General features: G+C 35.2%; 1 protein-coding gene across 1 annotated transcript; it reads left to right on the top strand.

Moving 5' to 3' along the window:
- Positions 1-1656: 1656 nt before the first annotated feature.
- LOC145269742 (uncharacterized) lies at positions 1657-21198 on the top strand. Its single transcript, XM_080125468.1, has 2 exons — positions 1657-1790; positions 14410-21198. The coding sequence occupies exon 2, from the start codon at positions 15157-15159 to the stop codon at positions 16747-16749; it is 1593 nt and encodes a 530-aa protein (XP_079981594.1). The 5' UTR covers positions 1657-1790; positions 14410-15156; the 3' UTR covers positions 16750-21198.
- The last annotated feature ends 4410 nt before the right edge of the window (positions 21199-25608 follow it).

Here is a 25608-nt window from a genome sequence, read left to right as displayed (position 1 = left end):
AATGTTATCAAATGCAAGATAAGTTACTTTTCTACCTAACTGGTTAATTTTTTAGTGTTTTTATTTAATGTAACATGTTTATTCAGCTCGAAAAACATAGTGTTTACCGATATATTTGATAATTAAAAATGGCGTCCGACTCTCTGTTGAACATGGTTTGGGAAAATGAATTAAGACTAAAAAAAAAAAAAACTATACAAAATACTGTTAGAAACTCGCTCAATATTTGTTACCGTGACATATATTCGGTGGGTTTATGTATATATATATATATATATATATATATATATATATATAATTATTTTTTTACTATAATAATTAAATACCTACAGACACTAGTGTTTCATCCTTTCGGGATTCTTCAGTGCAGGGTGTCACGATTACTACCAGTCGAATGATTCGAACCCCGCGACACGAGACATCTCTGGCTCGATTAGCGGAGGCCGTATCCATTCGGCTACTATTAACCGTGCGAAATAGCGTTGAATTTTAAACATTTTTAATTTAAATGTTCATTACGTCAGACAGACAGTGATCAAATCGTTATACGATGATCTACGCATAAAAGCTAAATTGACCGACTTTTAATTCAACTGAAAGTGCTCAACGATAAGAAACGAATTTCTTAAAGGGGCTGTCATAATTATTTTTTTACTATAATAATTAAATACCTACAGACACTAGTGTTTCATCCTTTCGGGATTCTTCAGTGCAGGGTGTCACGATTACTACCAGTCGAATGATTCGAACCCCGCGACACGAGACATCTCTGGCTCGATTAGCGGAGGCCGTATCCATTCGGCTACTATTAACCGTGCGAAATAGCGTTGAATTTTAAACATTTTTAATTTAAATGTTCATTACGTCAGACAGACAGTGATCAAATCGTTATACGATGATCTACGCATAAGAGCTAAATTGACCGACTTTTAATTCAACTGAAAGTGCTCAACGATAAGAAACGAATTTCTTAAAGGGGCTGTCATAATTATTTTTTTACTATAATAATTAAATACCTACAGACACTAGTGTTTCATCCTTTCGGGATTCTTCAGTGCAGGGTGTCACGATTACTACCAGTCGAATGATTCGAACCCCGCGACACGAGACATCTCTGGCTCGATTAGCGGAGGCCGTATCCATTCGGCTACTATTAACCGTGCGAAATAGCGTTGAATTTTAAACATTTTTAATTTAAATGTTCATTACGTCAGACAGACAGTGATCAAATCGTTATACGATGATCTACGCATAAGAGCTAAATTGACCGACTTTTAATTCAACTGAAAGTGCTCAACGATAAGAAACGAATTTCTTAAAGGGGCTGTCATAATTATTTTTTTGGGGCGACTTCCACCGATTTTATTATTATTGTACCTATTTACTATGCCTCCCCACGGGACAGAGTTAGACACCAGGGTCGTTTTTTAACGTGGAGAAAAGGTACAAAAATAAAAATTGTCTCAGTCGTGAAGGATTTCTTCTTCACCGAAAGAGAACAAGAAATAGAAGTGCAGCATCTGAAGAACAGATACTACACTTTGATCTTGACCAAAAGGCCAATATAAAAACAAAGAGAAAAAATAAGATAAAAACATAAATAAATAGAAGAGTGACAATCAAGGGAGGTAATTTTGTACTAAAATGCTTCTTTTTTTCAATTTGGTAGATATTTGACTTGTCTGAAAGGAACTGATTAGCAAGAAATTTATTTGTTTGTTTTTAAATATAAAAAATAATTTCTTGAAGTCAGACACATCATTGGAAAGAAGAAAAAACTGGACAAAAAAGTAAGTATTTTTGACTTTTACGATATTATTTGTAATGTAAAAAGAATTGATCACAAATTTATTTTAAAAAATCACATTATTTTAACTTTGAATATTTAATTTTATAATCTAAAAATATTTTTCTATTATTTAAAAATATGTTTAAATAGAGTTTGGACATTTTTTACGGAGTTAAAAAAAAACGTATTTGAACAAATTCTAAAATAGAAATAAACAAACTCGTCGATATTCTTTTGATATGGTTTTTTGTCTATTCCGTCGTTCTTGTGTTATGGTTTAAAATAAATGAAAAAACTTTTTTTAATTCAAATAAAATATTTTACTTTTTTTTCAGCTATTCATATTTATTTTGAATTAATTTATCAACTCTAAAAAACACATTTCTGTCGCCAATTTATAAACCTTTTTCTTAATCTTTATGAATTTTAAGACTTAGTTTTTTAATCTATTAATAATTTTTCTGTGCAAGTTCAACCTTAATAATAATAATAATAATAATAATGAAATGCAGAAAAATCTTTATGGCGTATTTATCTGTTATGGAATGATGATGTCATATTCCAAAAATCACGTAAATTGATCAAGTAGCTATAATTTTAAGTTAGAAAATCAAGTTTTATAAGTAAGCAAAAAGAGACTGTCCCAAATCGCTATTTTGAAAAAAAAAAGTGAGAGCAGATAATTCCATATTTTGAATCTATTAAATACTCTGTTTTGCTATTGTTTTTTTTTTACTCATATTAATTTATCAAATTTGTAGATTAATGTATGAAATAGTTAACAATGCCACATGAAGGTTTTGTTAACTATTCTACACTTTTACATAACAAGTTAAACTTTAAATTTCTGATATATATATATATATATATATATATATATATATATATATATATATATATATATATATATATAACAGATCCATTGTAGATGAAATTGTTTTTTTTTTGTTTTTTTTTGTAACACTCAATTGTTTTTTATTTATTCATCCTAAGCGCCAACACGTTTTAGAAAATTTGAAAAAATCATTTGAAAAAAATCCTGGGTTCGCATTACTGTACACATAGATTCGAAAAAGTTGTCAAAAAACAAATATATAACAAATAAATGTTATCAAAGGCAAGATAAGTTACTTTTCTGCCAAACTGGATATATTTTTCGTGTTTTTTCAATGTAACATATTTATTCAGCTCGAAAACCATACAGTGTTTGTTTACCGATGTATTGGAAAATTCAAAATGGCGTCTGACTCCCTCTTTAACACGGTAAGTTTGGGAAAAGGTGTTATAAATAAAAAACTGGATGAAATACTGTTAAAAAATCGCTCAATATATGTTACCGTGACATAGCTTGACATATATTCGGCGGGTTTTTAATAGTATTTTTTCTAGTTTTTTTTATTTATAACACCTTTTCCCAAACTTACCGTGTTAAAGAGGAAGTGAGGCGCCATCTTGAATTTTCCAATACATCGGTAAACACTGTATGTTTTTTCGAGTTGAATAAACATGTTACATTGAATAAAAACACGAAAAATATATCCAGTTTCGTAGAAAAGTAACTTATCTTGCCTTTGATAACATTTATTTGTTGTATATTTGTTTTTTGACAACTTTTTCGAATCTATGTGTACAGTAATACAAACCCAAAATCCTGTTCATATTGAAATTGAATTTTATCCAATATTAGCATGAAAAAAAAAAAAAACAAAAAAAAACAGTGCACGTAAATAATTTGACTTATTTCAAAAAACAAAAATCCAGGAAAATGTTTATGTTGTCATTGAACGAAAATGTTATATTCCTAAAATCAGGTAAACTTGTCATTTTTATTTTAACTAAGAAATTAAAATCTTATGAGAAATCGATAACCCTTTTAATCCTTATCTTAGAGAAAAGAAATAAAGAAATAAAATAAAAATGCATCACTGTAGCAGAATTAGCAATAACCGAAATGAGGGGAAATAGAGAGCTTACCTCGGATACATCTGTGGTGTTTTAGGCTGAGCGGAAGAGAGAGTTCCAAGATGGTGTCCATGGGTGTTTATTAGCGTTTACCCCATGCAATTCTCGTAGAATCGTGTCCGCTCTGACGCGATTATGCAAATATATAATTCCCAGCTGCTATAAAGGCAGGATGCTGGAAAGCAGTCAGGCGGGGTTCTGCAGATTGTGTGTAGGTGGTTCTGGCGATTGGATTGTTCTTTGTGATGAACCATGTGTCTGCGAGAAGCGAGTTTTTCTTCTTTCTATTTTTTTGTCTTCTTCTTTCTCCACGGTTATTATAGACAAGAAATCCCTCTCTTCTAGATGTGGGCGATACTGACTATTTCCTATCTGTGTTCCTGATTGTTTTTTTTGTTTTTTTTTTGTGTACTACATTTTACTTCAAGCTATTTCGGCATGACTATGGCGAAAGTGCAGATAAGCAGTGATATTATCAAGCTGTTCTCTGGCGAGGGAGACATTGTAGCATGGCTGAAAAAAGTGAGACTTGTCATACAACTTCAGCAGGTGGATGATATAGCAAGTCTGATTTATATCTGGAAGGTGATGCACTGGCCCTCAGAATGGAAATGGAAGAGGACGATCAAAAGAAAATAGACCAGATTGAGGCCCAATTAAAGGAGGCATTTACCAACGATGTGTTTGCAGCATACAAAAAAATAACTATGGTTAGATGGGCTGGCGAACGTGTGGATGTTTATGCCAAGAAAATCAGGCAGTTGGTTGGATTGGCCGGATTCACAGGAGATAGCTTAGAGAGACTCACAAAATTGACTTTGGTCACTGGATTCTCTGACACCATCTCAATTGCTCCGAAGTGCCGAACATGGGGGAGCTAATGTCGAGAGCGAGAATTTTGACGACTGGGGAACAAAAATCACGCAACAACAACAGGGCCCAGAATATTCCTGTTAATGTGACCTGTTTCAAATGCAATGTTAAAGGCCACCTTGCAAAGGACTGTCAAAAACACGGAAACAGTGTTAATGTTGCAGTGATAGTGGACACTGGGCTTGGAACTGCTCGGGAAATGAGCAAGGGGAGTTTGCATAAGCGCCAGTCTCTTTCCCCACCAAGATGCGAACACGACGCTCCCAGTGATAAGCATCCATGTTGACGGGATGTGATGTTTAACGCTTATTGATACAAGATGCTCTAGGATGATTTTACATGCAGACCGATGCCAGTCTTGGAGAAAAACGAATGTGAATGTCAAAATGATTGGTGGAATATCCCATGTGTGCTGGAGTGTTGGAGTGGTCTCTGTATGCACTGATGAAGGTGTGTCTGCCAGAATCAATGTGTTGGTGGTGCGTGGCAAACAGCTGAGGTTTAACTTACTTCTAGGGATCAACACCATAAAAGCTCTGGGAGGTGTCGTTTTCAAGCCTAGAGGATCAGTGCGGCTGAGCAGCAGGAAAAATATTAAATGCGTAGCCATTTCTATTAATGAACCAGATTTCACCGCCACCTTTGACCATCAAAACCAAACGTGGACCACATCGTGGAAGTTGTCTGAGGACTCCCCCCCCCTGAAACGCTACACAATCGAGTGTCAGAATACCCAGTGCTGGCAGAAATCCGTGAAGAATACACACAGGAGCTCTGCACCTGGATAGATAAGGGTTGGCTCGTGCCATACCCAGAGGAAAAATTGGAACCCCCCCCCAAAGGCCTAATTCCCCTGATGGTTGTGATACAGCAGAACAAAACCAAAGTGCGCCCGGTGATGGACTACCGGGAACTAAATCATTAGGTAGATGCATTTACGGCCAACGCATATGTTTGTGCAGCTAAGTTGTGCAAATGAAGACAAAAAGGTGCTAACGTGTTTCTACTGGACCTCAGGAGAGCATACCTACAAGTCTGGGTCCATGAGACACTGTGGCCATACCAGCCAGTGGAAATCGATGGGAAAAAATACTGCCTGACCCGTCTGTGGTTCGATTTGAATGTGGCTCCCCTGATAATGAAAGCAATTGTCAGCAAAGTATTATCTCAGGAAGAAGTTGGTAGGCCGCGCAGTATCTGCTTATATTGATGACATATTTGTCAATGAAGACGTGGTGTCCGCGACCCTTGTAAGAGAACACCTAGCACAGTTCAGGTTGGAGTGCAAGAACCCAAACCGGTTGAAGGACGGTGCAAGGGTGCTGGGATTTGTGGTCAGGATGGAATGCAGTGAACTGCAGTGGAAGCGAGGAAATGCAATTCCAGAGGCTCCCAGCATTATTACGCAACGAACAATATTTTCCCTGTGTGGTCGACTTGTTAGGCACTTTCCGGTGTGCAGTTGGCTTCGTGTAGCTTGTGGAATACTCAGAAGGAGAGTAAGTACAGTAACGAAGTGCTGGGATGATGATGCAAGGGACGCCGTACTGCATCATATGATGTTCGAAACCTTAGAATCTGCACAGCAGAATGATCCGGCCTGGGGAAATTGGTGTGTGGATGGCAAAGAGCTGAATGTATGGGTTGGTGCTAGCTCCCTAGCAATTAGTGTAGCTTTGGAGATGAGTGAAACTGTGTTGGAAGATGCATGTTGGCTGCGACCTGAAGATGACTCTCAACATATCAACTTAGCCGAACTGGATGCCATATTGAAAGGCATCAATTTGGCTCTTCAGTGGCAGTGGCAAGGTGCTACACATAAAGAAAGATTCTGTCTGCGTATACCATTGCGTCTTGGACACGCTAACTGGAAAGGCGCAAGTCACCAAAGCAGCAAGCGAGATGCTTATTAGGAGGTGACTAAGCACTCTCAAGGAGCTTGTGAAAGAGTACGGGCTGACAGTAGACGTGATGCTGGTTCCATCAGCACGAAACATTGCTGACCGATTGACATGAATACCATAGTGGTGGTTTGAGGCAATGAAAAAAGAAAAAACGAGCTTGACACGATGATAGGCGCGGTTCACACAGACGAGCTGGATGAGAGTCAAATCATGGCTTTTCACAAAGGTAGTGGACATCTGGGGGTGCGACGCACTACCTACTTTGTCAGGAGAAGTTGTCCAACCACAACAAAAGCAACCATTAAAACGGTCATACGGAGATGTGATGAATATCAGTCCATTGACCCACGCCAGTCAGGTGGAAAAAGGGAAAGCTGGAAGTTAGCAAGAATTGACAAAGAATTGAAATGAATATCACGCATTATGGCACCTTCCATTTTTTAACTTTAGTCCATCGCATTTCTCCATTTGGAGGAAATTGGCAAGGCAGGACTCAGCAAGCATGATTCATCAGTTGGAGACAGTTTTCCTCGAGCATGGCTCGCCACATGAAATCCTTTTAGACAATGACACGGCTTTCTGCAGCAATGCATTCCAATGGCATAGCAGATTGATGTCACAATACAGTGAAACGAATAGAAGCTAGAATGCGCTGTCCCATATAGGAGGCTGTCTACTGGTATAACATCACACCAAGAATAGTCAACTACACGAGTGACCTAACTTTTCTTCATTAAAAGTTGCCAAAATATTTTACATCATGTCTGCACTCACCCCCAAAATAGTGGTGCCTAAAAAAAATGAGACTGTCTTATTTTAAGGTGTGAATGGATAACTTTACATACTGGCTATCCATTGATAACAATTATGAACCCCAACAGATATGGATATTTCAACATCTCTATCAGGTAGTACTCACATTTATTTCTGCAACAACAGCCTCTTATTATTCAACGACTTTAGTGGAGGCCATGGCCTTGTATGTGTTCGCCAGAATAATTATCTGCTCTTGCAATGGAATATGATCATTGCCCCACAACATGCTCTCCTGAATGCAATACACATTAAGCTTGGACATTCTACCAAACATTAAATGTAACCGACACTTTGAACTTAACTGAATCTGTGAATGAAATGTATCTGCTTTTCACCAGTGTGCTTCCCCTGATTTTTGTCATACACTTTTTTACCGCTTCAATCAGATCAGCAACGACAAACTTCAATCTTGAATTTTAATCTTTTAAAAACGATGAGTTCCTGTGTAGTCATCCTATCTTGATACAACCAGGTAACTGTTAAAACTTAACATCAATCCATTCACTGAAAACACTGTCCAATGAAAGCTTTTCAACTTTATCCAGTTAACAGATCTCAATAGTCTCACACTGTGTAGCTCGAATGCTTTGAATATTTAAGTTGGATCACTTGAATTGTTCCTTAGTGAGATCCTATATCATTGAGATCAATATACCAAACGAACGATGTAGAGATGGCAACCAAACACAGCAAGAGTGATATCAAGTCTATGATCCCATCTTCAACCAATGAATATCCGAAGACTTCTTTGCTTGAATGTCAGTCTACCTTAGATAATCTCCCCCTAAGTTTGTATTACTTGCTTGAAAACCTCTTTATTGGAAAGGACATTTTTTTTTACAAGGTGGTCACCACTTATCAAGGCCCGGAAGCCACTCATGAAAGTTTGCAAGCATGGGACAATCAGTTGTTCGTAGCAGTGCTTTAGTCGCTCCATTGCAGCTTGGGTTAGCAGTCAAGCTCCATCATCATTTCATTTCTTGATTTATTTTTGACACTCTCTCAGCCATGTTGATATTGTTCAACATATTCGGAAGTTCAGAAATTTGAGGAAAATGCTGCCGTTTCTGTTGGACAGGATGCACTAAGTGGCACCATAGACAGACTGCATACAAAACTATTGTTTGCTGCAAACAATGTTGATCATGATATCATCACCTAAGAATGGATGACGACTTTCCATAGCATCATCTAAGATGACATGGGGGTGGTAGCTACTGTAAGTACAGGAAGGAAGGTCAGTTTCACTGTTCTCAGACGGAAGACTAAGGACGTGGAGATAGTTGAACACTACAGAGTTGATGTAAGCAATACCATTTTGCAAAACATGCCAAAACCTAAAATTCAAAGCCTGACCATTTCTCGATACCATTGCCCACCAGGTTGATGTATTACAGAAGCATGAAATGATACACATGCTACATAAAAACTGTGATCATCCGTGGTCATCTCCAGTAACTTCCTGTCCATTATTGAAATGTATTCCAGAGACAAGCAATGCATCTTCTCCATTCTTGAGTTTCTATGCAACCCCTTGCTGATAAACACTGGTGCACTGCAGTTATTACATTTGATCAATCATCCACTCTACTGGAAAGCATTAGAAATCAAAGATTAGGTGCCTGAAGACAGCTTAGTTCTGATATTCAGGAGCCTCCACACATCTTTTTTGCTCGGACATTGATTCTCACACCAGTAAACTATGGCTGAATTACCAGCAGACTGTAGAAATTGCAAGGAAGCTTGTCGCAGCCAATCATACAGAATCGTAAATTATCTACTCACTCTCACACCAGTAACTATGGCTGAATTACCCTCAGATTGTAGGAATTGCAAGGAAGCTTATCATACTGGATGCTGACTGATACGCATTTGTGCTGTAGTTGAATGCTTGACCATTTTTGCAGCTGATGAGCATGGGAACTATGTGAAATCCACCTTCCTTTACCTTCAGTTAAGGGCCACTCTGGAACATGATATGCGATCAGTGTTACATAGTCTTATGAATGGATTGAATGTTATAAGGCATACTGATCAGTACTGGGTTTGAACCTAGTCATCAGTCATCGAGCAAGTTCTCATTCGTTCCTTAAAAACTGGAGAAAAACTCGCCAGACGAAAGGGAATGTCCGAACATAAGAGGGTTTTTTTTTGATGCTGTGAACTCTGTCTGTTCCAGCATCTTCTTCCTTTAATGATTCAATGCAGGGTTTCACTCGTCAGAGTTTTGTCATCAGTGAACAAAACAAAGGGGCAAGGGCGCCAATGACCAGAAAAGATTGTGAAAACCTGGAGAAAATTGCAGATAAACTAAAAACCTGTTTCACCTACTTCTATCAATATTATCATAAGTGTCAATGCAAATAAGGATGTGAATATCCATGACTTGTTTATCAGTGGCAAAGAAATGGTGGCAACAATGGAGGGTCAATCACTGTTTTCCATTTCATACCAGCGCTGTATGAAAGCCAAGCCCCTGGCATCTAGTGTGGCAGTTTATGTTGCTAAGGACAAAACGATAAACTCATTCTTTTATTCCAGAAGTTTCTTGTGTTTCAATCTGCTGATCTTTCACATGATGACGTCATAGCCTATGGACTTTCATCATACCCACCATCCTTTTTTAAGGCAAAACATCTGTTATGTAAACAAAACAAAGCACAACTGATGGATCCTATAAAAGAACAGAGTTCAGATGACGCAGTGGCTGTACCAGAAGTGCAATATAACGTCTTTTAAAAAGGTTCTGTTTTCCATCAACTCAAGTTCTCAGAAATAAAGACATTGTTCAATCGCTGACGATTATGCATCGTTCACAGTAAAGCATTATTGTAAGTCTACAATAGTTTTTTGAGGGTTACATTGACGGGTCAAACATTAAGGACATTACCCATTAGAGATGCCAACATAATTGAACAAGTATTGTAAGTATTTGATGTTTACAATGAATTGGCAAAACAGTAAGGACATTACGCATCAGAAACACCATCAATATCGAACATGACTTCATGCGATGCAATACCACTTCCACATTTTTGAAATCGGAAAATGTGCTTTAAATAAGGTTTTGAAAAGAGACTCTGTCTTAAAGACCTGGTCTAAGATGTTTTTCATACCAAAGAAAACATAGCTTTGATTGAAGATGATTTTGTAACGCAATGGTGGCATTTTTTTTGTACAAACCTGATAACAATCTCTTCTCAATAGTCTTTTCCAAAAAGTTATTTCAAAAGCTTTATTACACCTGAACGACTGCCACCAACCTCCTTTGCAATGAAGTATCATGCCCTTCAGAGTTACTGCCAAGCGATGTTTTGAATGCACAATGGATGGCTCTCATCTGGGAGAAGCTCTGTGTTTTGACAAGCTTCTGGGTTTGTCCTTTACTCCTGATCTGAAATGGAACACGTACATCAAGTCTGTTGTCAAGGTCGCTGGAAAGATGGTGGGATCCTTCTACCGCTCCAGAAGATATCTCACTACTGATGCAATTCTTTATCTATATAAAAGCCAAGTACGTCCAAGGATGGAATACTACTGCCATATCTGGGCAGGAGCTGCTAAAAACAGCCCATCCTGCCTTGACAGAGTACAAAATAGACTTCGTGGCTTAGTGGGGGATGCTCTTTTCTCTACCCTGCAACCTCTCCCACAGAAGAGATGTTACGAGCCTATCCTTGTTTTATCGTTATTTCCATGGCAGGTGCTCGTCTGAACTCCAATCTTTGGCCCCCCCTCGCCAATGTTTCACGAAAAAAACCCGTCTAGCTTAATCCACTGTGAAAAATTTTCCCCACTCTTTATCTGTGCCTAAATCAAAACGTAGATTCCCTGAACAAAGCTTCTTTTTTAGAACTGCATGCCTGTGGAACTCTGTTTCATCTGCCTGCTTCCCACCTGCCTACAACTTGGATGTTTTCAAGTCCAACGTTAACAAATTCCTAATGAACCGCCCCCTTATGTAAACACTTCATCAAATCTCCACACTAACGTACTGTACTTGCAATAACCCTTATCCCTGAGTGGCTTCTGGGCCTTGATAAGTGGTGACCACCGTGTAAAAAAAAAAAAAGAATTGCAGAACAATATATTCCAGTGATGATTGATACTTTACCCATGCCAGAAACACTTGTGAAAATAATTCTCTGCAACTGTTCTGGTATTAATAAAACAATCATATAACGCTTTCTTGGAATTTGTTCAGGGTTAAACTGTAGTTTGATTGAACTATAATAAATGATGGCCATGAAGATATATTTCATTCCGAACAAAACAATTGAATTCAGATTCTAAAGTTTAATCAACGATTAAATCTGGACACTTGGAAAATAGGGATGAAGATGATAGTGACTTAACCTTGCATTAAAAGCTTATTGCTCGAGAAGCAATTAGCAGCATGACCTCCAATAAGATTTTAACATCAGGCAGTCACCCAACGAATTAATATGTTGTGAGCAAAGATGATGTTACTGCTGATTTCCTCTCAGAGTAGCAACTATGCATCCCATCTTGTTGCAACCAATATGTATGGATGTGCTTGTCGCTCTAGACATAGTGTGAGACCCAGTTATTTGTCCCTATGTTATGAGAAAAAGAAGTAAAGATGAGGAAAAATGTGTTTTTACAGGATTAAGTCATGAGTTATCTTCTCCTCTCGTCAAACAAAATAAAACACAAAACCTGTTATGTTTTTTATTTGATTTCAGATCACTTCTCTCACAGATTAGAGAACAAAAATGTATGGACATTATCGATTTATTCCCTTTGATTTGATTTTATTAATCAATGAAATGAACAGATTAGGAACCCAACTATTTTGTATACTTATGAGTATACGTATGTGATCATGCCGTTCCTCACATAAGCAACTGCTTAGGGGTGCACTCATAATTATATAAAACAAAACAAAAAAGTTTTTATGAACGTTTTGTCAAGGAGCAACATACTGGTATTTTTAGGGGAAAACCTGATGACAATCCCTCTGCAATAAAGTATTCTATTCTTTTCCAAAAAGTTAATAATTGTAGTCATAACAACAGACTCCAATCCCAACTTTTAATCTTTTAAAAACCATGTGTTCCTGTGTAGCCATCCTATCTTAAAAATTAACATCAATCCGTTCACTGAGATTAAAGATGATTTGTGTAAAGCGATGGTGGCATTTTTGGGGGACAGACCTGATGACAATCTCTCTGAAATGAGGTATTCTAGTCTTTTCCAAAAGGTTAGTTCAGCCAAAAGCTTTGTTACAACTGAAAGACTGTCACCGCCCTCCTCTGCGATGAAGTATCAAGTGATGTTTAGGATGCACAATGGGGAATTGCAGAACTACAGTCATGTTCCAGTAATGATTGATACTTCACTTGCGCCAGAAACACTTCTGAAAATAATTCACTGCAACTGTTCTGATAGTAATAAAATCATGAAACGCTTTCTTCGAATTTTAACTGGACTATAATAATAAATGATCCACATGAACACAGACATGTTTTATTGCAAGCAAAAACAATTGAATCCACATTCTAAAGTTTGACCAAGACTTAATTCTGGACATCCAGGCAACAACGCTGAGGACGATAGTGACTTGGCCTTGCATAACATGTTTGCTATTCCAGAAACAATTATCAGTATGAACCCAATAATGAATTATCATTAAGCAACTAATTAAATTTATATATTGTGAGCAAAGATGATGTTCCTGCTGATTTCCTCACAGAGTAGTGACAATGCACCTCATCTTGTTGACACCAATATGTATGGCCGTGTTTGTCACTCTGAATGTAGAGGGAAACCCACCTATTTGTCGCTATGGTAAGAGAAAAAGAAGTAGAGATGAGAAAAATGTCAGTTTTCATTTATTAGCTTATACTTATCAGTCTCCTCTGAAATGAAGTCAATTTCCTTTTTGATTTCCGATCACTTCTCTCACAGAGTATAGAACCAACATGTATGGACATGCTCTACGTATATAAAACAGAATAAAACATTTTGCCGATTCCCTTCAATTTGATTTGCTTCTATTAATCCATGAAATGAACAGATGGATTTAGTAGTTTTTTTGTCCAAATTAATGTGAGCAACTTTCAATCTTTTTGTAAATAAGCAACACGCTGGCAGAAATGTAAAGTTTGTGCTATTGTTATAATCTGACATAAAACTTAGAAAAAATCTTAATGAAATCATATATGTTTATCATTTTTATGAAGGGTGAAATAGATATTTTACTAGAATAAAGAAACAAATTACAATATTTTTAAAGAATCATTGTTTCAATAACTGAAATAATTTTCTCTTAATTTGCATGAATGAGAAAGAAAAATATTTATCTCTTAATTTATTTATCTCTTAATTTGCATAGAATGAGAAAAATATGTAATCAAAAATATCTTTACATGAAACTAATAATTTTTACAATATGCACTTTACATATGCCAAATATTAATGTAAATTGTAACATGATTGTATTGTAACAACGTTGCCTTGCAAAGATGTTGCATTGTAACAACATTGCATTGTAACAACATTGCATTGTAACAACGTTGCATTGTAACAACATTGCCTTGTAACAACATTGCCTTGTAACAACGTTGCATTGTAAAAATGTTGCCTTGTAATAATGTTGCATTGTAACAACATTGCCTTGTAACAACGTTGCATTGTAAAAACGTTCCATTGTAATGTTGCATTGTAACAATGTTGCCTTGTAAGAACGTTGCATTTTAATGATGTTACATTGTAACGACATTGAATTGTAACAACATTGAATTGTAACAACATTACATTGAAACGATGGTGAATTATAACAATGTTGCATTGTAACAACGTTGAATTGTAACAACATTACATTGTAACGTCGTTGCATTGTAACAACGTAGCATTGTAATAACATTGCATTGTAACAACATTGAATTGTAACAGGGTTGAATAATAATGAGCAGAAATTAAGGGATGTTGAATATATTTTTAATTATTTAACCGCATCAGATTATTTCAGTTCTAGACTTTATTTAATGCATATGCGTTATTTTCATGTAAATTTTTTATAATTTTATTTTTTATTCACAGGTAACAGTTAAAGTGGACAACTCATAATCAACATGAAAAATATTTTATTCTTCTGAACTGAGCTGATCACATTTTTAGCATTAAAAGAATATAAATGAATCAACTTGTCTTAAAATCTGTTGGATTTTTAAAAAGAAATTTGGAAACATTCAAAACAAATGTTATTTTTTGTAAAATTCTTAGCTTAAAATTTTCAAAGGAGATAAATATTAAGGTTCTAAATAAACTAAGGAAAACCCTTTTCTTGTTAATCTTACAATCTTCTGTGTTTAACACGAAATTAAAAACAAGTTTGTGTTCATAAATGACTCAATATTTTTTCAAAATATTTACTGAAATGAAGGAAAAAATTGCTTGAAATGTGGTACAAAAATTTAACTGAAAAAACAAATTGGATCATAAAATGTCAACTTCTGAAGAAATAAAAGTGTGAAAAATCATCTTCAAATAATTGTAACACAACAATAAATTCTGTGGAAAATCATTTGCAAAACATTTGATGTTAAAGTCCACATGCAAACAATACTTGAGAAAAACTTTAGTCTTGTGAAATGTGTGGAAAAGCATGTTCAACCAGTTCCGCATGTAAAATATAAGAAACCTCATTCTTGAATACTCTAACAGATATCACAAAAGAGATAAAGTGTATTTATAAGTATGTGGTATTATATTTTAAATAATATCTCAAGTTAATGTAGATTTGCAACCACAGACTTAGAGTCAATTTATTCATGTGAAGTTTGTGGTATGGAATCTCCAAATTATTCTGCAGCTGAAAAGCACCTGCAAATACATGCAGAAGAAAAACCTTTTTCTTGTAGAATCTGTGGCGAAACATTTACACAGCAATCTAATGTGAAGATACACATGCGAAGAATACACACTGGAGAAAAACCTTATTCATGTAAAGTTTGTAGTAAAGCATTTGCAGCAAATTATGACTTAAACTCACACATGAGAACACACACTGGAATAAAACCTTATTCTTGTGACGTATGTGGCAAAACATTTACAAGAAAATTTGATGTTGCGAGACACATGCAAAGGAGACACACTGAAGAGAAACCTTATTCATGTAAATTTTGTGATAAAACATTTGCAACAAATTCTGACTTTAAATTGCACATAAAAAGACACACGGAAGATGCACCATTTTCATGTGAAATCTGTGGAAAAACATTTACACAAAATTCACATGTTGCAACACACATCAGAAGAATACACACTGGAGAGAAACCTTATTCATGTAACATTTGTGATAAAGCATTTGTAGTAAATGTTGACTTAAAATTACACATGAGAACACACACTGGGGAGAAACTTTTTTCTTGTGAATTGTGTGGTAAAGAATTTACAAGAAAATTTTATGTGACGACACACATTCGAAAAATACACACAGGAGAGAAACCTTTTTCATGTAATGTTTGTGATAAAAAATTTGCAGCAATTGCTGACTTAAAATTACACATGAGAAAACACGCTGAAGAAACATTTCTGTCCTGTGAAGTGTGTGGCAAAGAATTTATGAGAAAATCGCATCTTACGACACACATTCGAATAATACACACGGGAGAGAAACCTTATACATGTCACGTTTGTGGAAAAGCATTTGCAGCAAATGCTGGTTTAAAATCACACATACTAACACACACTGAAGAGACGCATTTTTCTTGTGAAGTGTGTGGCAAAGAATTTTCAAGAAAATCTCACGTTGCAATACACATGCGAAAAATACACACAGGAGAGAAACTATATTCATGTAAACTTTGTGATAAAGAATTTGCAAGCAATAAGTCCTTAAAATCACACATGATATCACACACTGGAGAGAAACCGTTTTCATGTGAAGTCTGTGGCAAAGCATTTGCAGACCAATCTAATGTTATGGCACACATGCGAAGAATACACACTGGAGAGAAACCTTATTCATGTAAAGTTTGTGATAAAGCATTTGTAACAAACAGTGACTTAAAATCACACATTATAATACACACTGGAGAGACACCTTTTTCTTGTGAAGTGTGTGGCAAAAAATTTACAAGAAAATCTCATGTTACAATACACATGCAAACAATACACACTGGAGAAAAACCTTATTCGTGTAAAGTTTGTGATAAAGCATGTGCAAGCAATCATAACTTAAAATCGCACATGAGGATACACACTGGAGAGAAACCGTTTTCATGTGAAGTGTGTGGCAAAGAATTTGCAAGAAAATCTCATGTTACAACACACATGCGAAGAATACACACTGGAGAGAAACCTTATTCATGTAAAGCTTGTGATAAAGCATTTACAATAAATGCAGATTTAAAATCACACATGATAACACACAGTTGAAGATCTATGGAGAGATGATCGTCGAACATCTGGGAACATGACCAGCAACCGTCCTTTCATGTGACGAATATTTTATGTCACAATACACACAGAAAGAATACACAATAGAGAGAAACCATATAAGAAACCATATTCATGTAAAGTTTTTAAAGGTTTTGCAGCAAATACTGACCTTAAATCACACATGATAACACACACTGTCAAACCAGATATTGCAATATGCAACAAGCTCGAAAAAAACTGCACTCATTGTCGATGTCACAGTCCCAAATAATTTTTGCCCTAACAGAGCGGCACAGGAAAAGATAACAAAATATCAGAACCTAAAAAATGATCCTAAAACGACATGGTCTCTGAAAGAAATAAACATTATACCGGTTGTGATAGGGGGAACTAGCTTAATAAAAAAGAGTCAGAAATACTTAGAAGCAATCCCTGGAAGACCAAGCTGTAACAAAATACAAATAGTAGTCATAAAGGGAAGAGTATCTATTCTTAGAAGAGCCCTCAGAAATAAATTTAAATCATAACAGAATCAAGTGTTAGCTCCAGGACGGAGCCCCTTGATCTCTTAAAACTTACTGAAGTAAAATAAATAAAAATAAGTTTTGCATCTAGTAGGATGCCCCGTCCCCAGCAAAAACAAAGTGATAAAAAATAAGAGAGAAAATGTTTCTTTTGAAGTGTTATATATTATACACATAAAAAACTTATATGTAAAATGTTTATAAACCAAGTCTAACACTGCTGAGGTAAAAATCAGACATCAGAACACACACTGGAGTAAACTTTATTACTATGAAATATTTGATCTTTATTTTCTACAAATTCTACTTTTAAAAACATGTGACATTTGGGAAGAGTTCATTAGAAACTATCCTCGATTATTTTTTTTTATTACATTTTCACCCCAAACAAGGCAAATTGCCACTTTGGTGTAGGGGGCTACTATCAGGGGCAACAACTACTGGGGTACTATGTAGGGATTTGAGCAGCAAGATGTCGTTACACGTTACATTTGAACTTCTGCATGTCAGTACTGTTGGGGAAGCAGGGACCTGGAATGGAATTCCAGAGTCTAGCGGTTCTGGGGAAGAAACTATTGGAGTAAAAAGATCTTTTACATCTAGGGATCTCTACAGTGTGGGGGTGGGATTTAGCAGCCTGTCGGGTTTGTCGAGGGTGCTCACGTCATGGGGGCACAAGTGATTGCAGTTCGTCAGAGCATTCACCACTAAAATAATTGTAGAAAAGGCAGAGCAATGCAACATTTCATCGATGGGACAGAGGCTGAAGCTTAGATGCCAGCTCAGGGCCTATCAGGTTTGCCGCTCTCTTTTGAACCTTGTCAAGGAGCAAGAGACTAGTAGCAGATGCACCAGCCCAGATGTGACAGCAATACTCCATACATGGGCGAATGGTTGCCTTATAGAGGTACAGGATACTTTCGGGTGTTAGTAGTTGTCTAGCACGGTAGAGAGAGCCTACCTTCTTCGCAGCGGCCCTGGAAATGCCTTCAATGTAATTGTTCCAATTCATGTTTCCTGTGAACGTTAGGCCAAGGAGTTTGAAAGATGTACTCTCAGATAAAGAGTCGTTGGCCATTGCTATAGGTGGTAGAGAGGGTTTCTTTCTTAACGTGCATAGCGACAGGTGTTTGTCAGGACAACCTGGCATTACAATATTTTTCCCCGTAGTTAGACCCGTGGCTCATAACTTGCTTTTATGGTGAATGGTGCATCTTTTGTAAGTAGTGAAGTTGAATACTATTTATAATTTTTTGCTAAATCAGTGTTTAAGAGGTAAAGAAGAATTTACTGGAATATTTAAATAACTATGTATATCCAATATTGGAGCAAGTACTGGCACAAACACCAAAAAGAAATGTCAGAAATAACAGGTAAGCAAAACGTACAAGGCACTATGAGACAAAAGAAAGTAGTTACAGACTCAAAAATCTATATATAATATATATAATAATCTGTGTGTGTGTCTGGTCACGAATAGGCTCCTATATGATTGACTATTATAGAGAACTGATAACATATAATGATAGAAGATGTATCAAGACACAGGATTGGGTATTTTTGATCTGGCATAATGATGATTCATTAAAATTTTGGGGTCTGCGTATGCACCTGGTCCACAAAGTATGGAAAAAAAAATTTTTTTTAAACCGTTTACAAGTGTTTTTAATATAGATGTACATAATACTACTTTGATAAGTATGTTTTAACTTTAAGAGGGATGGTATAATAAAATTGTGGGGTCTGCGTTCGCGCCTGGCCTCCATAGAATGTAAATAGGCACAAACTTTATTAAAGACTTTTCATATTAATTTGCGTAAGTATACTTTGATAATTATGTTTCAGTTTGAAGAAATATGGTATAATAAAATTATGGGGTGTTCGTTCACGTCTGATTTCCATAGAATGGAAATATGGGAAAAAGTTTAACAAGGTTTTTTCATATAAATCCACAGAATATTGTGATAAGTGTTTCAGTATGAACAGGTATAGTATAATAAATTATAGGGTTTATCTATTTTATTTTTTATTTTTATAATTATATAATTTATAGGGTTTATCTATTTTATTTTTTATTTTTACTTTCATCATATTTTGCTTTGGTTTTGATACCCCCAAAGTCGAATTTCTGTACAACCACTCCTTTTCATAACCTATCATACTTTCATAAATCAGAGTCCATTTTCTGTAGGCTGTTTTTGAACCCAGTCAACGACAGGTACTTTTGCTAGTATATATAATAAACAGAAAAGAGGCAAGCCTCTTTTCTGTTGTTTTTAGCCTTTGGGCCAGGATCAAAGTGTAGTATCTGTTCCGGCATATACTGCAAGCAAAGACCATGTGTGGGGGCAACCCTACATATAAGACCTTGGTCAATGTAGGGGCAACCCTTCATACCAATTGTCACTATCCAGCTCCCCTACTCCCCGGGGAGTTGGTCCCCATTTCCCCTTCACTCCTCACATTAAAAATCGGCCATGTGCCTAATTTGCTCGGTGGGGGAGCAAATAAATACCCTCTTGTTCTTGGCCTTCGGGTCGGGATCAAAGTGTAGTATCTGTTCTGCAGATGCTGCACATAAGTTAATTGGTCCTTGGTCAATGTAGGGGAAACCCTTCATACTGAGACAATTTCTATATTTTTGGATACTGCCAGAGTTCCCCCTTTTTACCCTTGTTTTAGGGGAGCTGGTTTAACCCCACATTAAAAACGATCTTGTGTCTAATTTGCTTTCGTGGGGAAGCAAATACATACATATAGAAAATAGTTACCCTAGTTGAAGTCAGTAGCAATTGAGTTTTGCTGATTTAAACAGGGAGAACATAATTAAATACTTCTGAACATCATAAAAAAGTGGAATTTTGTTGTGGGGTACAAATCACCCCTATTTGAGAACTAAGTGGAATCAATAAGTCCTATGTATAACAATGGTTTTAAAGACTAAATGGAGACATTCATACCATGTTTAACCGCATGCTACAAACCACTTTAGTGGCTCCTGTATTCTTTATGATGAATACATGCTATATTTTATACACTTTACACTATTTGTGGTTTCTTTCATTTGTAACCCCTATCGCAGATCTACAACAACTAGCAACAAGGATGAGATTCAAACTCACACGGGGAAAATTAAAGGGGTGAAATTTTGCTACTTGTAGAGTTTGTCGAGGGTATTTACATTGAGGTCGGTACACGAGTTTGTAGTTCCTCAGAGCATCTATAATATCTTCCCAACACTCATCTGCATACCAGGAAACACTGATAAGTCACGCTGATCGAAAATACCTTCAATGTAAGTGGAAAACTGTACCAGTTTACTCGTTTTTACCTTTTATTCAAGGTTCATTCAAAACTTCTTTTATAAAATCTTGCAGAGAGTTCCCACTTGTAGCAACACGCAAGAAACGTCTGTATATACGCACGCAATATTCGTGATCATAAAAACTAAAACTCTGCCTCTCTACGTGGATGTATTTCAAAGCACCTTACGTCACAAAGATGTGTGTTTTTTTCATCCAATCAGATTACGAAGAAAGTGAATTTCAAACATTTTTTTCCAACAGCTTTCGTGGAACCAGTTTGAAATCTATAAAAAGGGTATTTTCCACCAAAACCAGTCGAAGTTGACCCAGCATGCTGTAATCACTGACTTCGTCGGCTCTAAGATTAAACAACCAACATTTAATTCAAAAGCTATCAGACTAAATACATCTACATATATAGAGTCCTAACATTAACTTTACTGATAAAATATTCCTTTCCATTTAACATTTTTACGAACTCTGAACGATTTAGTCATTACCTTGACTCTCGTGCTGAATCAGCACGTGCACACACAAAAATATGTCAACACGATAACATCATTTGCCTTTCTTGCTATATTAAATAAAAATCGTATTATTTAATTGGAGTTCATTATTGAGCAGAGTATAATTTATTAATTTTTATTTATTGCAAACTATTATCCTTATCTTTTTCTTAGTTGTTTCATAACGTTTCGGACAACTATTCCTTTGGCCTTCATCAGGTGGCAACCGCAACAGGATAGGAACTCTGTATCTCCTGACTGCATCCACTGCAATTACTGCTTTTCATAGTTGTGGTTGGCTCACTACGTTTTGGCCAAGTAAGCTTCCGATCGGTTTTGGGTAGAATTAAAACCGCTATCTTCAGACAATTCTCACTTGGAACCGTAGAGATTCAACGTCTCTATCAACTGCGCTACAAGCTCCGAAAGGCGATCAAGGTTGAATTTTTTGGTCCTATAAATTCATGTTTATTATCTGAGCTTCCATGGTCGGGTCCATATCGTATATATTATTTAATTAGAGTTTATTATTCATCTTTTTCTTAGTTGTTTATTATTTAATTGGAGTTCATTATTCATCTTTTTCTTAGTTGTTTATTATTTAATCAGAGTTCATTATTCATCTTTTTCTTAGTTGTTTATTATTTAATTGGAGTTCATTATTCATCTTTTTCTTAGTTGTTTATTATTTAATTGGAATTCATTATTCATCTTTTTCTTAGTTGTTTATTATTTAATTAGAGTTCATTATTCATCTTTTTCTTAGTTGTTTATTATTTAATTGGAGTACATTATTCATCTTTTTCTTAGTTGTTTATTATTTAATTGGAGTTCATTATTCATCTTTTTCTTAGTTGTTTATTATTTAATTGGAGTTCATTATTCATCTTTTTCTTAGTTGTTTATTATTTAATTGGAGTTCATTATTCATCTTTTTCTTAGTTGTTTATTATTTAATTGGAGTTCATTATTCATCTTTTTCTTAGTTGTTTATTATTTAATTGGAGTTCATTATTCATCTTTTTCTTAGTTATTTATTATTTAATTAGAGTTCATTATTCATCTTTTTCTTAGTTGTTTATTATTTAATTGGAGTTCATTATTCATCTTTTTCTTAGTTGTTTATTATTTAATTGGAGTTCATTATTCATCTTTTTCTTAGTTGTTTATTATTTAATTAGAGTTAATTATTCATCTTTTTCTTAGTTGTTTATTATTTAATTGGAGTTCATTATTCATCTTTTTCTTAGTTGTTTATTATTTAATTGGAGTTTATTATTCATCTTTTTCTAAGTTGTTTATTATTTAATTGGAGTTTATTATTCATCTTTTTCTTAGTTATTTATTATGTAATTAGAGTTTATTATTCATCTTTTTCTTAGTTGTTTATTATTTAATTGGAGTTCATTATTCATCTTTTTCTTAGTTGTTTATTATTTAATTGGAGTTCATTATTCATCTTTTTCTTAGTTATTTATTATTTAATTAGAGTTCATTATTCATCTTTTTCTTAGTTGTTTATTATTTAATTGGAGTTCATTATTCATCTTTTTCTTAGTTGTTTATTATTTAATTGGAGTTCATTATTCATCTTTTTCTTAGTTGTTTATTATTTAATTGGAGTTCATTATTCATCTTTTTCTTAGTTGTTTATTATTTAATTGGAGTTCATTATTCATCTTTTTCTTAGTTGTTTATTATTTAATTGGAGTTTATTATTCATCTTTTTCTAAGTTGTTTATTATTTAATTGGAGTTTATTATTCATCTTTTTCTTAGTTATTTATTATGTAATTAGAGTTTATTATTCATCTTTTTCTTAGTTGTTTATTATTTAATTGGAGTTCATTATTCATCTTTTTCTTAGTTGTTTATTATTTAATTGGAGTTCATTATTCATCTTTTTCTTAGTTATTTATTATTTAATTAGAGTTTATTATTCATCTTTTTCTTAGTTGTTTATTATTTAATTGGAGTTCATTATTCATCTTTTTCTTAGTTATTTATTATTTAATTAGAGTTCATTATTCATCTTTTTCTTAGTTGTTTATTATTTAATTGGAGTTCATTATTCATCTTTTTCTTAGTTGTTTATTATTTAATTGGAGTTCATTATTCATCTTTTTCTTAGTTGTTTATTATTTAATTAGAGTTCATTATTCATCTTTTTCTTAGTTGTTTATTATTTAATTGGAGTTTATTATTCATATTTTTCTAAGTTGTTTATTATTTAATTGGAGTTCATTATTCATCTTTTTCTTAGTTATTTATTATGTAATTAGAGTTTATTATTCATCTTTTTCTTAGTTGTTTATTATTTAATTGGAGTTCATTATTCATCTTTTTCTTAGTTGTTTATTATTTAATTGGAGTTCATTATTCATCTTTTTCTTAGTTATTTATTATTTAATTAGAGTTTATTATTCATCTTTTTCTTAGTTGTTTATTATTTAATTGGAGTTCATTATTCATCTTTTTCTTAGTTGTTTCACGACGTTTCATCCAACTATTCCTTCATTAAACAACTGAGAAAAAGATGATGATAATAGTCCGCAATAAATAAAAAAAACCTTTTTAATTAAAAATCGTATGAGTAATTTTATTTATGTAATTCTTATATTCGAGCTTTGTTGTGATATTGATTGATATTTTGATAAAATTTATATATTGATTGCATCAAGGGACTAGAAAACCGTATCATTAACATTGTAACACCAGCCATAATTGCTGACTTAAATGCTTATTGGAATCATCATATCTTGTCGCTTCATCTCTTCAACCAGTGGCATGCGGTTTCATTACCAACACTTAGGTCTTCGTCCGTGCAGTTGGGCCCCAGTGGGCAAGATGTTAAACTGTGCTCGATGGTCTGAACTTGGGCACCACAGGGGCATTCAGCAGTTGAAGAGTAACCCCACATGAGGAGGTTGTCGCCAGTTTTTGCAACTTTTGCTCTTGCCCTATTCAGAGTGACCCACTCCGAACGGGACAGGTGTATGCCAGGTGGTAAGGTTTCACTGGGCTCTGGCAGTGCTATATTTATAGACTGAGGGTCTACCTCTCCCCACATCTGCAGCCGGTAAGAGGATGTAGGAGTGTCCGGTAGTTCCTCCACTGTGGCAAAGCTTCGTCGGGACACAAGTCGTCTAGCCACCTCTGAGTAGCCATAGAGAGGGTGTCTGGAGTCTTCGAGTTGTTTAGTACGCTCAACTCTCGCAATTATATCCCGGTGGACTTTAGGTGGTGGTATGCGACTTAATCGGTATAGGGCTGGTAGAGGTGTGCTTTTTTAAGTTTCTGGTTATGATCCAGCAAGCTTTGTGGAGATCTGCGTCAATGTGGTGAGCATGGGCTGAGCGAGACAATACTGCAGCGCCATATTCAGCCGTGGAATAACATAGGGCTTATTGGAATAACCATGATGATACTCTTCGTTGATCTGGTCCCTTTGTAACACACTGCCCCCATCTGTCTTAAACTCTTTTCAAACGTTGAAGACTGATCTAAAAAATAATACTATGCTAATAACACGGATAAGGAATTTGAAATACAAGTCATTACTGCATAGCTGCTTCACTAAACCAACAAGGTCGACCTGTTATATTCTTTTCATTCTAAACCTGACGAAATATAACATCACGCTGTGTAAAAGGAAGCTGCTATCGTCGAAGCTTTCCAAAAGTGTCAACACTTTCTACTCGGAAGACACTTCAAAGTCATTACAGACTAGAAGAGCATTAATTTCATGTTTGATAACCGTAGAAAATCAAAAATCAAAAATCAAAAATGATAAGATATGTCGTTGGCGGATTATATAAAATATGTTATATAATATTCAGTATTGTCTACCATCCGGGAACGGAAAATGCAACTGCTGATACATTCACTTGCATCTCTGCTTTAACTCACACTCTACAAGATCTTTGTGATTTTCATGTTAGACTATGCCATCCTGGTGTTTTTTTTTTTTTTTACACAGTGATCACCACTTATCAAGGCCCGGAAGCCACTCAGGGATAAGGGTTATTGCAAGTACATTACGTTAGTGTGGAGATTTGATGAAGTGTTTACTTAAGGGGCAGTGCATTAGGAATTTGTTAACGTTGGACTTGAAGACATCCAAGTGTTTACCCGGCTCAACCACTTCCTCAGAAAAAAGAACCTTCCATCCATACTTTTGGAGACAAGTTAAAAACATTGACTCCTCGTCCTCCTCCTCCTCCTCCTACCAGTATCTTAAGCCCAAATTTGCCAGTTGCAACAAAGGAACACTCGTACAGGCTAATCTTTCTTTTCAACGATTAAACATTGGCTTCAAATGCCCCAACCTACTTCACGCTTTTATTTTGCCTTTCCCAGTAAGGACATGGCAAGCAAAACCGTTACCTGCTGTCTAAACCAGCTATTTTCAGTTTTTGGTATGGCTGATATGATGATACAAACTGACATGGCTGCTGACTTCCTTTCTTGTAAAACTAGACACTGCTTACATGGAAAAGGTATTGCTATCTCGTAAACTAGT

Source organism: Euprymna scolopes, chromosome 45, assembly GCF_053919585.1.
Source record: "Euprymna scolopes isolate OS-2025 chromosome 45, ASM5391958v1, whole genome shotgun sequence".
In the NCBI taxonomy this organism is placed as follows: Eukaryota; Metazoa; Mollusca; class Cephalopoda; order Sepiida; family Sepiolidae; genus Euprymna; species Euprymna scolopes.
This window is presented reverse-complemented; position numbering and strand designations above follow the sequence as displayed.